General features: G+C 49.8%; 2 protein-coding genes across 2 annotated transcripts; one reads left to right on the top strand and one right to left on the bottom strand.

Moving 5' to 3' along the window:
- Nucleotides 1–151: 151 nt before the first annotated feature.
- Nucleotides 152–3,190, bottom strand: LOC133398202 (zinc finger protein OZF-like). The gene is made up of 2 exons (XM_061669813.1): nucleotides 2,582–3,190; nucleotides 152–2,200 (listed from the first exon to the last, which is right to left on the bottom strand). The coding sequence occupies exons 1-2, from the start codon at nucleotides 2,706–2,708 to the stop codon at nucleotides 1,032–1,034; spliced, it is 1,296 nt and encodes a 431-aa protein (XP_061525797.1). The 5' UTR covers nucleotides 2,709–3,190; the 3' UTR covers nucleotides 152–1,031.
- Nucleotides 3,191–3,275: 85 nt separating this feature from the next.
- LOC133398185 (gastrula zinc finger protein XlCGF57.1-like) lies at nucleotides 3,276–13,047 on the top strand. Its single transcript, XM_061669772.1, has 3 exons — nucleotides 3,276–3,526; nucleotides 4,149–4,291; nucleotides 9,504–13,047. Exons 2-3 carry the CDS (start codon nucleotides 4,165–4,167, stop codon nucleotides 11,264–11,266), a joined length of 1,890 nt encoding a protein of 629 aa, XP_061525756.1. The 5' UTR covers nucleotides 3,276–3,526; nucleotides 4,149–4,164; the 3' UTR covers nucleotides 11,267–13,047.
- The last annotated feature ends 181 nt before the right edge of the window (nucleotides 13,048–13,228 follow it).

The following is a 13,228-nucleotide window of genomic DNA, read 5'->3' on the forward strand; positions in this document are numbered from 1 at the left end:
AGGGGCGGCTGGGGCGAAGGATGCCTCCTGAAGTCCACGATCTCGAGCGTGTTCGGCTCCAGGGTCGGGTCGGCCGCACCGCAGCTCCGGCCGCGCCGCTTCCTGTCGATATGCAGACTCGTCAGCGTCGTCGATGAGGCCGATGACAGCGGTGTCATCTGCAAACTTCAGGAGCTTGACAGTCGGGTTTAGGTCTAAAAGACTCAGAGAAAGTGGATTGCCGTGGCCAGTTACAATGTAAACATTACCGCTAGGCGGTTCAAACCGGAAGTAGCTCCCGTAATTCACCCAAAGGCTCATGGGGCGTAGGAACACCGATCATAGAACTAAAACGGAACAATTTAATTTTATCATAGGTTTTGTTTTGTTTTAGTCATCGCATGCAGTGGAAAAGGAAAGACCACCAGGGGGCAGCGCGGCTCTGCCTCACTTGCCTACCCTGACCGCAAGTCATCGAACCCACCGGGCAGGTTAGTTGTCAAGCTTCCGCCACCTTTGACCGGTCCGGTCCGGAGTCAGAGACTGAGAACACAGTCCGACAACCACGATGTAGACAGTGTAAACTTTATGAAACACTTTGTGTTAACAGTAACACCTCGGCAGGAAAAGGAAATACACCGGTCGGGATTTAACACTTTCCCGTCAATTGGCTGCAATTGCTGCGTACTGTACTAAAATAGTTCATAGAACTGAAAAATACAGACAAGACAATAACGGACATATTCCACAGCTGGGCGATTTTTCTCCACCCGCCTCTCCCTCACCCGCGACGCAAGCGGCTGAAAGCCATTGGTCGTTGCGCGGGACCTCTGCCGTTTCCTCTACCGTTGGCTGGCTGGCATGGGGTGGCGGATCCGGTCTGTTCCAATTCATTGTTTGTTGATTTTAGACGCACGTCACAAAAACATGACACAGCAAGTGCATGAGTGCTTTTTCTCAACACTTTGTCCGCGGGGCATCTTTAAGAAGGCGCGTGGACTCCATCTTCGTCGCATGAACTGATGCGGCCTGCTCGGATGATGGCGAAACTTTCACCGATCGCTGCTATTCTCCCCAACACACTTGTGATTCTTTGCCAGATACTTAAGAGAGAACCTTTTTCCACAAACTGGGCAGGGAAAGGGTTTCTCTCCAGTGTGTGTTCTTGCGTGGATTGTCAAGGTTCCCTTGTCAGAGAATTTTAGACCACAAGCTGAGCAGGAAAAAGGTTTCTCGCCAGTGTGGGTCCTTGTGTGGATTTTTAAGGTTCCCTTCTGAGTGAATCTTTGATCACAAAGTGAGCAGGAAAAAGGTTTTTCTCCAGTGTGCGTCATTGAATGTGTTGTCAAATGTCCCTTCCGAGAGAATTTTTTACCACAAACCGAGCAGGAAAACGGTTTCTCCCCAGTGTGAGTTCGTGTGTGGATTTTTAAGTGTGCCTTCTGAGTGAATCTTTGACCGCAAAATGAGCAGGAGAAAGGTTTCTCTCCAGTGTGTGTTCGTGTGTGTATCGTTAAGTTGCTCTTATCGGAGAATCTTTGACCGCAAACGGAGCACGCAAAAGGTTTCTCGCCGGTGTGGGTTCTTGTATGTTTTTTTAAGTTTTCCTTTACGGAGAATCTTTGATCGCAAACGGAGCAGGCGAAAGGTTTCTCGCCGGTGTGGGTTCTTGTATGTTTTTTTAAGCTTCCCTTCACAGAGAATCTTTGACCACAAACCGAGCAGACGAAATCTTTCTCCCCCGTGTGTATTTTTATGTGTTGTTTGAAATTGCTCTTCGAAGCAAAGGTTTTCCTACATTGCGAACATTTCCAGCGTTTGTTGGCAGCGTGACATCTTATCCCGCATCCCGACTGTTCATCAACGTCGTCGTCGTCGTCGTCAGTGTGAGGCGAGAGCGACAACATGTCGTCGCTGTCCGATAATGGCGCCAAGAGGCCGTCTGCTGGTGATCCTCCGTCACCTTCCGTTGCCATGTGTTGACTCGAGCTGCTGCTTGGAGGCTCCGCCCCTCGTCCCTCCTCACTTTGGCCTCCATCTTCACTCTTCAAAGGGACACCAGTCAATGGAACCTTGATGATTTGCTCCCGCTCTTCCTCTTTAATGGGTCGGAACGCTTCCTCTTCCTCTTTGATGGGTCGAACCTCTCCGTTGTCCTCCTCTTCTTTCTCGTGAGGGGACACCGACCGCTGCCGCTCTGGATGAAGATTTTCACGGACGTCTGCAAGACAAAAGAAGACAAACACACACGTGGGTCGAATCTCATCCGTTGACAAGATGAACAACCTCCTCGGTCCTCGATCCTGTTTGCACGTCAGCGCCTTCGAGCGGAGAGCCCGCGGAGGAGACGACCAGAACATCCGTTCATCAAGGGAGGGAGCGGCCCTGCAAGGAAAGCCTTGAGCGTCGTAACCCTGAAGCCGATGGTTGATTTCGCGATGCTTCATTGTACACGAGACCACCTGCGGGCCACGTGCATCATCGCAGGCGGCTTTATCTTAAACACATGAAATGTGTTGCTTTTTTTTTTTCCCTGCATCTTTTCGGGCGCTTGCGAATGACTATGCATTACAAAACAATGTTTTGTAAGAAGTGAGCAAACCTGCTCTGTGTGGCACAACTCGAGGGTGCAGATTGAACACCGCGTCCGGTCGCTGACGCTGCGGCTCCTCCTCGTCTGTTGCTCCGCAAACTTCCTCCTCGAACTCTGCTGTCCTCCTCGCAAACATTTCCACGCGACACTTGTATGTTCACACGTGATCTCCGCTGAGCGAAGGGGTCGATCGCAAACGCGTCTCTTTGCTTGCAAGCTAAGCTAAGCTAAAGTAAACTAAACTAAGCTAAGCTAAGCTAAGCTAAAGTAAACTAAACTAAACTAAACTAAGCTAAGCTAAGCTAAGCTAAGCTAAGCTAGGTCGAGCGGACAACGAAGATTGCACGAATGATGTTTACGTCCGCTAAAGTCGTGAGGGACGTTCGGTTCAAGAATGAGGCAGATTCGGTGCCGGTTCTCGTTTTCCTCCGGAACTTTCCTTTCCTGTCCGATCGAAATGAACTTAAAGTCGTCGGAATTGTACAAAAGGCTTCGGAAAGGTGCCACGGCGCGAACTTTAGCTCTCGGTTACTCCTGAGCAATCTTCACGCGAGGAGAGAAGATATACCTGTACCCACAATCCTTTACGGCAGAAAGAATTTCAAGCAGCAGCGCACCGACGAGTTCAGACTCCGTGATGACGCAATGCATGCCCTAAAGGATTGTGGGTAATACCTCTCCTTCCCGTTCTCGCGATGCGGGAGGGGGAGGAGGAGGAGGAGGAGGAGGGACGACCGAGCTGCAGCAACGCTTCCTCAATTTGAACTCCACGTTCTGAATCCTCGACCCGGGGACTACTCGAGTGGACTAAAACGTCACTTTGTGACGTCATCTTCGTGTCCCGCTCGAACTCGTCTCGCCTACGTTGAAACTTCTCCGCCTAGCCTAGCCTAGCCTAGCTTAGCTTAGCGTCGCTTGCTAACAAAGAGACGCTCAGCAGCGATCAAGTGTGAGGTAAAGTACTCTTCTTTCTTTCCGCCACCTACGAGCAGTGTTGCGCACGGTTACCTTGAAAAAAGTAACTTAGCTACTGCACTGGTGACTTAACCCGAAAAGTAACTGAGTTGCTTCCCTGATTACTTGATTTCAAAAGTAACCAAGTGAGTTACTTTCAGCTGCTGCCACGTGGTACGAATATCACTTATCCACAGTACAAAACAAAAAACAAAAACATGAGCTTAACCGAACCCGTCACTTGGTGATAAACGCCGCACAAGCTACAGAATGATGTCATCAACATGCGCCAATACCGCAAGTACACGAGCATGTAAACAAGCGCACCGTTCTCAGGACGCTTCTCTCAAGACTCTTAGCCGACTGACTGACAGACAGACAGACAGACAGACGGACGTCCATGAAGGCAACAACTTTTTTGAAAACATCCTCTCGGCTGCCACTGATCTTGCAACCGCCGTCAGGTATTTTTGGGCACGTTCGCTCAGAGAGGCGAATGCTGATTGGTTGTTTTCCCACCGAAGTTGACACAAATCGGGAACAATATTCAATCGATTGTGAGCCATATCGTGTTGTTCGACATGTCCGATTAGCACTCGTTTTTCTCATCCCTCCGACGTAGAGCGGAAAGTGTGAAAATGCGTGCGAGGAGGACAGCGGAGCACGACGAGGAACTTTGGGGCCCGAAAGAGGAGAAGGAGCCACGAGGCCAAGGACCGGACGCCGCGTTCAAGACGTGGTATCGAACTGCGCTGCGCAGCGCAGGTTGGTTCCCGTGTTCCGTGTGTTCTCATTTGAATGACCCTCACGGGCGCCGTCCGATGATGCATTTCATGTGGCATGATGAACATCCTACCACGTGGGGAGCTACGCGGTGGCAGCGGCCACACAGACAGAATCTGCTCTTACCAAAGTGCTAAATGATCTTAGGTTGAATACTGACTCGGGAAAGGTGTCAGTTCTGGTCTTGTTGGATCTCAGAGGGGCTTTCGATACGGTAGATCATAATATACTGCCGAACGGGTTGGAAACGTGGGTAGGACTAAATAGAACAGTCCTCAAATGGTTCAGGTCCCACCTGGAGGAAAGCAGTTATTTTGTAACCATCGGAAGTGTTCACTGTCAGCAAATGGCAATGACCTTTTGGGTCCCTCAAGGGTCGGTTCTTGGACCCCGAATGTTCAGCCTGTATATGCTACCCTTGGGTCAAATGTCATAGCTATGCAGATGACACAGATATATCTAGCAATGTCTTCAGATGACTATAGTCCAATTGAGGTGTTGTGTCAGCGTCTAAAACGGATACATATCTGGATGAGCCAAAATGTTCTTCAATTAAATCACAACAAAACTGAGTTAGTCCTGTTACTAAATACCTGGAGTCGCTCTCTTTAAAAACCAAAGACCAAGTCAGAAACCTTTGTGTACTGGTAGATTCCGACCTGACTTTCAGCGGTCATATCAAATCAATAACTAAAACGGCCTCCTACCATCTGAAGAACATATCCAGAGGGAAGGCTTGCATGTGTCAAGCAGACCAGGAGAAGCTCATCCATGCTTTTATTCCCCCAAAAGAGAATTAAACATCCATCCATCCATCCATCCATTTTCTACCGCTTATCCGGGTCGGGTCGCGGGGGCAGTAGCTTTAACAGGGACGCCCAGACTTCCGTCTCCCCAGCCACTTCATCCAGCTCTTCCGGGGGGATCCCGAGGCGTTCCCGGGCCAGCCGAAGGACGTAGTCTCTCCGGCGTGTCCCGGGTCGTCCCCGGGGTCTCCTCCCGGTGGGACGTGCCCGGAACACTTCACCGGAGAGGCGTCCGGGAGGCATCCGAATCAGATGCCCCGGCCACCTCATCTGGCTACTCTCAATGCGGAGGAGCAGCGGCTCTACTCTGAGATCCTCCCGGATGACCGAGCTTCTCGCCCGATCTCTAAGGGAGAGCCCGGACACCCTGCGGAGGAAACTCATTTCGGCCGCTTGTATCCGGGATCTCGTTCTTTCGGTCACGACCCGCAGCTCGTGACCATAGGTGAGGGTAGGAACGAAGATCGACCGGTAAATTGAGAGCTTCGCCTTTCGGCTTAGCTCCTTCTTTACCACAACGGACCGGTACGAAGTCCGCATCACTGCAGACGCCGCACCGATCCGTCTGTCGATCTCCCGTTCCATTCTTCCCTCACTCGTGAACAAGACCCCAAGATACTTGAACTCCTCCACTTGGGCCAGGATCTCATCCCCGACCCGGAGAGGGCACGCCTCCCTTTTCCGACTGAGGACCAAGGTCTCAGATTTGGAGGTGCTGATTCTCATCCCGGCCGCTTCACACTCGGCTGCGAACTGCTCCAGTGAGAGTTGGAGCTCACGGCTTGATGAAGCCAACAGAACCACATCATCAGCAAAAAGCAGAGATGCAATACTGAGGGCACCAAACCGGACCCCCTCTTCGCCTTGGCTGCGCCTAGAAATTCTGTCCATAAAAGTTATGAACAAAATCGGCGACAAAGGGCAGCCTTGGCGGAGTCCGACCCTCACCGGGAACGAGTCCGACTTACTGCCGGATATGCGGACCAAACTCTGACTCCGGTCGTACAGGGACCGAACAGCCCGTATCAGGGGGTTCGGTACCCCATACTCCTGAAGCACCCTCCACAGGACTCCCCGAGGGACACGGTCGAATGCCTTCTCCAAGTCCACAAAACACATGTAGACTGGTTGGGCGAACTCCCACGCACCCTCGAGGACCCTGCCGAGGGTGTAGAGCTGGTCCACTGTTCCACGGCCAGGACGAAAACCACACTGCTCCTCCTGAATCTGAGATTCGACTTCCCGACGGACCCTCCTCTCCAGCACCCCTGAATAGACCTTACCAGGGAGGCTGAGGAGTGTGATCCCCCTGTAGTTGGAACACACCCTGCGGTCCCCCTTCTTAAAAAGGGGGACCACCACCCCAGTCTGCCAATCCAGAGGCACTGTCCCCGATGTCCACGCGATGTTGCAGAGGCGTGTCAACCAGGACAGCCCCACAACATCCAGAGCCTTGAGGAACTACGGGCGAATCTCATCCACCCCCGGGGCCCTGCCTACCTCGGTGACCTCAAACCCAGAGATAGGAGAGCCCGCCTCAGAGAACCCACACTCTGCTTCCTCATGGGAAGGCGTGTCGGTGGAATTGAGGAGGTCTTCGAAGTATTCTCCCCACCGACTCACAACGTCCCGAGTCGAGGTCAGCAGCGCCCCATCCCCACTATACACAGTGTTGGTGGTGCACTGCTTTCCTCTCCTGAGACGTCGGATGGTGGACCAGAATTTCCTCGAAGCCGTCCGGAAGTCTTTCTCCATGGCCTCACCGAACTCCTCCCATACCCGAGTTTTTGCTTCAGCGACCACCAGAGCTGCATTCCGCTTGGCCAGCCGGTACCCATCAGCTGCCTCAGGAGTCCCACTTGCCAAAAAGGCCCAATAGGACTCCTTCTTCAGCTTGACGGCATCCCTCACCGTTGGTGTGCACCAACGGGTTCGGGGATTGCCGCCACGACAGGCACCGACCACCTTACGGCCACAGCTCCGGTCGGCCGCCTCGGCAATGGAGGCGTGGAACATGGCCCACTCGGACTCGATGTCCCCCGCCTCCCCCGGAACATGAGCAAAGTTCTGTCGGAGGGTGAAGTTGAAACTCCTTCTGACAGGGGATTCCGCCAGACGTTCCCAGCAGACCCTCACAATACGTTTGGGCCCGCCACGTCGGACCGGCATCTTCCCCCACCATCGGAGCCAACTCACCACCAGGTGGTGATCAGTTGACAGCTCCGCCCCTCTCTTCACCCGAGTGTCCAAGACATGCGGCCGCAAGTCCGATGACACGACCGCAAAGTCGATCATCGAACTGCGACCTAAACAGCTGCATCTTATTCAGAATGCTGCAGCTCAGGTTGTGACCGGAGGAAAGCATATGACTTCAATTCTAAAGTCTTGACACTAGCTCCCAGTCAGCTTTAGAATAGATTTTCAAAGTTTTGCTACTGGTCTATAAAACACAAAATGGTTTTGGTCCAAATAGCTAATAATAGCCTTCAGCTATTATAGCTGAAGGCTATTATTAGCTATTTGTGTGCAGCATTTAGTTGTTTTTGTCTTTGTTTTTTAAATGCTTTTAATCATGTAAAGCACATTGTGTTACCTTGTATATGAAATGGGCTATATACATCAATTTGCTTTGCTTCAATGTAGTACTAATGTCATGAACGGATGGAGACTGGACACAAGAGCAGGTGGAGGCTGAGAGGTTGTGGCGAACAGTTGATTGAAAAGTGAAATGTAGGTGATCCTTGTGATGCGCTGGCGGGTTGTTGAGGCAGAGAATGCGTGGCAGGCAGTGACGAGGACGGGCGGCTGGCTTGACGGAGAGGTGGCAGAGTTCCACTTGACGAGGGACATGGAAGGAACACTGAGGACAAGGAAGAACACGAAGGTCAGAATGACAAAGGAATGGAGTGGACTTACCTAGAGACTGAGGAGCCGTGGTACCGCTGTGCAAGCTGCAATACTCTGGTAAGGTTTTCCGGAGTCAGGTATGCTTAAATGCAGGTGGTAATGAGGGCTGACTGGCCGAGGAAGGTGCTGGAACGAGAGAGGGGACGGGAGAGAGAGAGAGAGAGAGGGCACAAAGCGCCACCCAAGCTCCAATAGTAGAACTGCAGCATGGCTCATGACAGTCCCTTTCAACGGACGCCTTCCGGGATCCCGCCAGGCTTCCCCGGGTGAGCTGCATAAAAGTCCGACAGCGAGTCGTCGAGGATAAGATTCCGGGAAATCCAGGAACGATCCTCCAGACCATACCCTTCCCAGTCCACCAGGTACTGGTATGCCCTCCCTTAGGCCTCACGTCGAGGATGCGCGACACCGTGAAGGCCGGATGGTTGTCAGTGACACGGGTTGGCGCAGGGGGTACAGGCTTATGCAATGATACGTGGAAGGTCAGATGAATTTTAAGAGACTGCGGGAGTTGGAGTTGAACAGACGTGGGATTGATTATTTTAGTGATGGGAAACGGACCAATAAAGCGTGGAGTGAATTTGCAGGATTCTGTTTGCAGTGGGAGATCACGGGAGAGCTCCTCGGTGGCAAGGCCCCAGGGGTGGATGAGATTCGCCCAGAGTTCCTTAAGACTCTGGATGTTGTAGGGCTGTCCTGGTTGACACGCCTCTGCAACATCGCTTGGACATCAGGGACAGTGCCTCTGGATTGGCAGACTGGGTTGGTGGTCCCCCTGGAGCCTATCCCAGCAGACTTAGGGCGAAAGGCAGACTACACCCTGAACTGGTCGCCAGTCAGTCGCAGGGCACATATAGAGGCGGACAACCGTTCGCACCCACACTCACGCCGTCACTGAGTGGGAACTGAACCCACGCTGCCCGCACCAAAGTCAGGCGAGTGTACCACTACACCATCAGTGACAAATAATAATTATATATATATATATACACCCCTTCATTTTAGTACATGGGAACAACATGGAATTGACCACCTACAACTATTTAACAATAATGTTTTTTAGGACACATGATGAACTGTTCCAAGAATTCCAAATAACAGGTGGAAACTTTCTTCAATACAATAAATTAAAAGCAGCAATAAAAAAAAAAAAAAAAAGAATACCAACACTGCAGAACACCCTCGAACTGCCGGAGTTTCTTTTAAAAGTTTATAAATTAACTTCATGTACTAAATCAATGCACTTATCAATCACCAAATGGGAAGAAGACCTTTCCATGTCCGCTGACCGTAGCTACTGGATACAGATTTGTAACAATACTTTGAGAATGACAAAAAACAGGACTGTCCAAAGATGGAGATTGATCGTACTTTAAGCACCCCTGCTCATCAAACGAGATCCCCGCATAATACACAACATTAGTCACAACATGAGAAAAGATTTACCGAAACGTGTCTGTTTGTCTTCTTGTGTCTTGCAGACATCCCTGAAGATCTTTGTACTGAGCGGCATGAGCCAGAGCGCCCTGACATTAAAGAGGAAGTGGAGGACGAAGAGGTCCACCACGTCAAAGAGGAAGAGGAGCCCATTCCAATTAAAGAAGAGGAGAAAGAAGTTCGCCCCCACATAAGACAGGAAGAGGAATCGGAGCCCATTTCTGTTAAAAAGAAGGAGGAGCCAGAGCCCCCCCACATTAAAAAGGAAGAGGAGGAGGAGGAGGAGGAGGAGGAGGAGGAGGATAATATCACCAAGTTTCCATCGACTGGTGGTGTCCCTTCGAAGAGTGAAGATGAAGGTCAAAGTGAGGAGAGCGGAGGGGCGGACCCTCGGAGCTGCAGCTCAAGTCAACACATGACAACAGAAGGTGATGGCGAACTCTGTGGAGGGTCACAAGCAGACGGGCTCGTCGCTCCACTATCAGATAGGGACGACATGACGCTGCGGTCTACTCACGCTGATGATGATGATGATGATGATGATGATGATAATGCACAGTCTGAAGCTGATATGACATTTCACACTGACAACAAACGATGGAAATGTTCTCAGTGTGGCAAAACCTTCGCTTGTATGAAGTATTTGAAACAACACATGAGAATTCACACTGAAGAGAAACATTTTACCTGCTCAGATTGTGGTCAAAGATTCACTCGGAAGGGAGCTTTAAAAATACACACGAGAACCCACACTGGTGAGAAACCCTTTTCTTGCTCTGATTGTGGTAAACGATTCTCTGAAAAGGGACACTTGACGAGACACACGAGAACCCACACTGGGGAGAAACCTTTTTCATGCTCAGTTTGTGGTCAAAGATTCTCTGAAAAGGGAAATTTAAAAAAACATACAAGAACCCACATTGGTGAGAAACCTTTTTCCTGCTCAGATTGTGGTAAAAGATTCTTTGAAAAGGGACACTTGACAAGACATACAAGAACCCACACTGGTGAGAAACCTTTTGTCTGCTCAGTTTGTGGTCAAAGATTCTTTGAGAAGGGAAACTTAAAAATACACACAAAAACACACACTGGTGAGAAACCTTTCGCCTGCTCAGTTTGTGGTCAAGGATTCTCGGAAAAGGGAAGCTTAAAAATACACACAAGAACACACACTGGTGAGAAACCTTTTGCCTGCTCATATTGTGGTCAAAGATTCTCTGAAAAGGGAAGTTTAAAAAGACACACAAGAACGCACACTGGTGAGAAACCTTTTTCCTGCTCAATTTGTGGTCACAGATTCACGAGGAAGGGAGATTTAAAAATACACAGAAGAATCCACACTGGTGAGAAACCTTTTTCCTGCTCAGATTGTGGTAAAAGATTCTCTGAAAAGGGACACTTGACAAGACATGCAAGAACGCACACTGGTGAGAAACCTTATTCCTGCTCAGTCTGCGGTCAAAGATTCTCTGAAAAGGGAAACTTAAAAATACACACAAAAACACACACTGGTGAGAGACCTTTCCCCTGCTCAGTTTGTAGTCAAGGATTCTCTGAAAAGGCAAGCTTAAAAATTCACACAAGAACCCACACTGGTGAGAAACCTTTTGCCTGCTCCGTTTGTGGTCTAAGATTCTCTGTGAAGGCAAGCTTAAAATTCCACACAAGAGCCCACACTGGTGAGAAACCTTTCTCCTGCTCCGTTTGTGGCCAAAGATTCTCTTATAAGTATCAGGCTAAGACACACAAGTGTGCCGGTGAGAATAGCAGCGATCAAGAAGCTTTTACTAAAAATGTCATTGTTTAACATAAAAAGGAATTACTTTGTTACTGACTTAGAAAATCCACATTATTGTCGTCAGTTTACCATCTTTTCTTTTTCTTCTTCTTGTCCAGATATTCTCTCAAACCCTCTCGCGGGCGAATGTTGAGAATTAGCACTGGTGCCAAACTACTTATAGGCACTAGTAACCTAACCCTATAGGCGCTTTTTCCATAGTTCTGGACTCATAAATGATCTCTGCAAGAAAAAAAAAAACCAAACAAAAAAGCCCTCCAAAACAGACTCTGTCGTAATTTTAGAATAGTTTTCTGACGAAATATTAGATTTTCAGCCAGATTTTGGCCCGCCCACATTTTCTTCATGTCAGCCTGTCACAGCCTGATGAATAACGAACATTTCCCCGTTGAACTTCTATGTTCGCTATGGTGTCCTTTTTGGCCATGTTGAAAGTCTGGATATATGTCTGAGATAACAACGAGTGAAAGTGGTGCTAGTGTAAAACGGCGGACGCCCGGTTGTTTCAAAAATGTAACCGTTGAGATGCCTCCTTGAGGAACGAAGACAGCCACGTCACCCCACATGAATTCTTTCATTTCCTCATACGTCCGCTCAATTTGGAGTTATTTGCGCCGCCGATGTCTTGGACAGTCCGCTCCAAAAGTATTGGAACGGCAAGGCACATTTTTTGTTTTGGTTTGTTCTATGCTGACGACATTTGGGTTGGGCGGCACGTCGGACGACCGGTTAGGTCGCCTTCCTCGCAGTTCCGAGGACCGGGGGTTCAATCCCCGGCCTCGCCTGTGTGGAGTTTGCGTGTTCTCCCCCGTGCCTGCGTGGCTTTTCTCCGGGCACTCCGGTTTCCTCCCGCATCCCAAAAACACGCGTGGCCACTTCATTGACAACTCTAAAGAGCCTCTCGGTCACATCCCACCTGCGGGGCACAGCCGCTCACCGCATTGCACCTAACGCCCTCAATTTCAAGTTTCAGCCTCGTCGCTCGATCTGATACTCTCTTCGCCTCCGAGACGCTTCTTTGAAAATAACCCCGACTCCATTTCTCTTCCCCATCTACACCGCGGTCAAATCCTTCCAACCCTGCCCCTAAACGTGGAGCCTGACCGCCTTTCCGCACGGTCTCTCCCGGACGCACGACATGTCGACCTTTCGCCTCATCATCGTGTCAACCACCTCCCGAGATTTTCCTGTCGTAGTCCCCACATTCGAAGTTCTGGGCTCTGTGCTTCCCTCTTCTCTTTCTGCCGAAGAACCCGTTTTCCACCTCTTCTTCTTCGACTTCGACCCAAAGTAGCCGAATTTCCGGATCCTCTTCAAGAACCCTTTCACCGCAAACCTCTCAGCCTCCGCGTGCTTCTGGGTCCGGTGAAAATCGATTCGTCACTGTTAAGTTTATAGCAATGAAGTTGAGAATTTTAGGAAAACACTGAAACTGGTTAAAACCGAACAAGCATATATAAATATGAATCTTTTATGTTCAGATTGGACCTCTGACTTTTTATTGTGGTTTTATGAACTTATTTTTCTTGTTACATGTACTGTGGATATTTAGTTCCAGAGGTGGGTAGGAATTAGCTGCATTCACTCCAGCAACATTTTGGATAAATTGTGCTTGTCGTTTTAATGCATCCTACTTTTCATTTTTACTCGAGTAAGTTATGTACTTTTACTCTGTCACAAGGATCTGCATGCCGCACACGACTTCTATTTACTAAATATCGCTTGTTCGGCGATAATTGCATGCCCGATATATTTGTTTTTTGCAGCAAGGACTGTCAAGTCGGGCTCACCTGGCAAGAGATTCTGATCAAATGTGTCCAAGCCAGCTGCGGCAAATTTGCCCTTCAAATCCGAGTCACACTGAAATTCTATGATTTCAAGTTGTGTGTTGATCGGCGGCAGTGGCTTTAGCAGGGACGCCCAGACTTCCCTCTCCCCAGCCACTTCGTCCAGCTCTTCCGGGGGGATCCC

This window comes from Phycodurus eques, unplaced genomic scaffold (genome assembly GCF_024500275.1).
Source record: "Phycodurus eques isolate BA_2022a unplaced genomic scaffold, UOR_Pequ_1.1 contig_25, whole genome shotgun sequence".
In the NCBI taxonomy this organism is placed as follows: domain Eukaryota; kingdom Metazoa; phylum Chordata; class Actinopteri; order Syngnathiformes; family Syngnathidae; genus Phycodurus; species Phycodurus eques.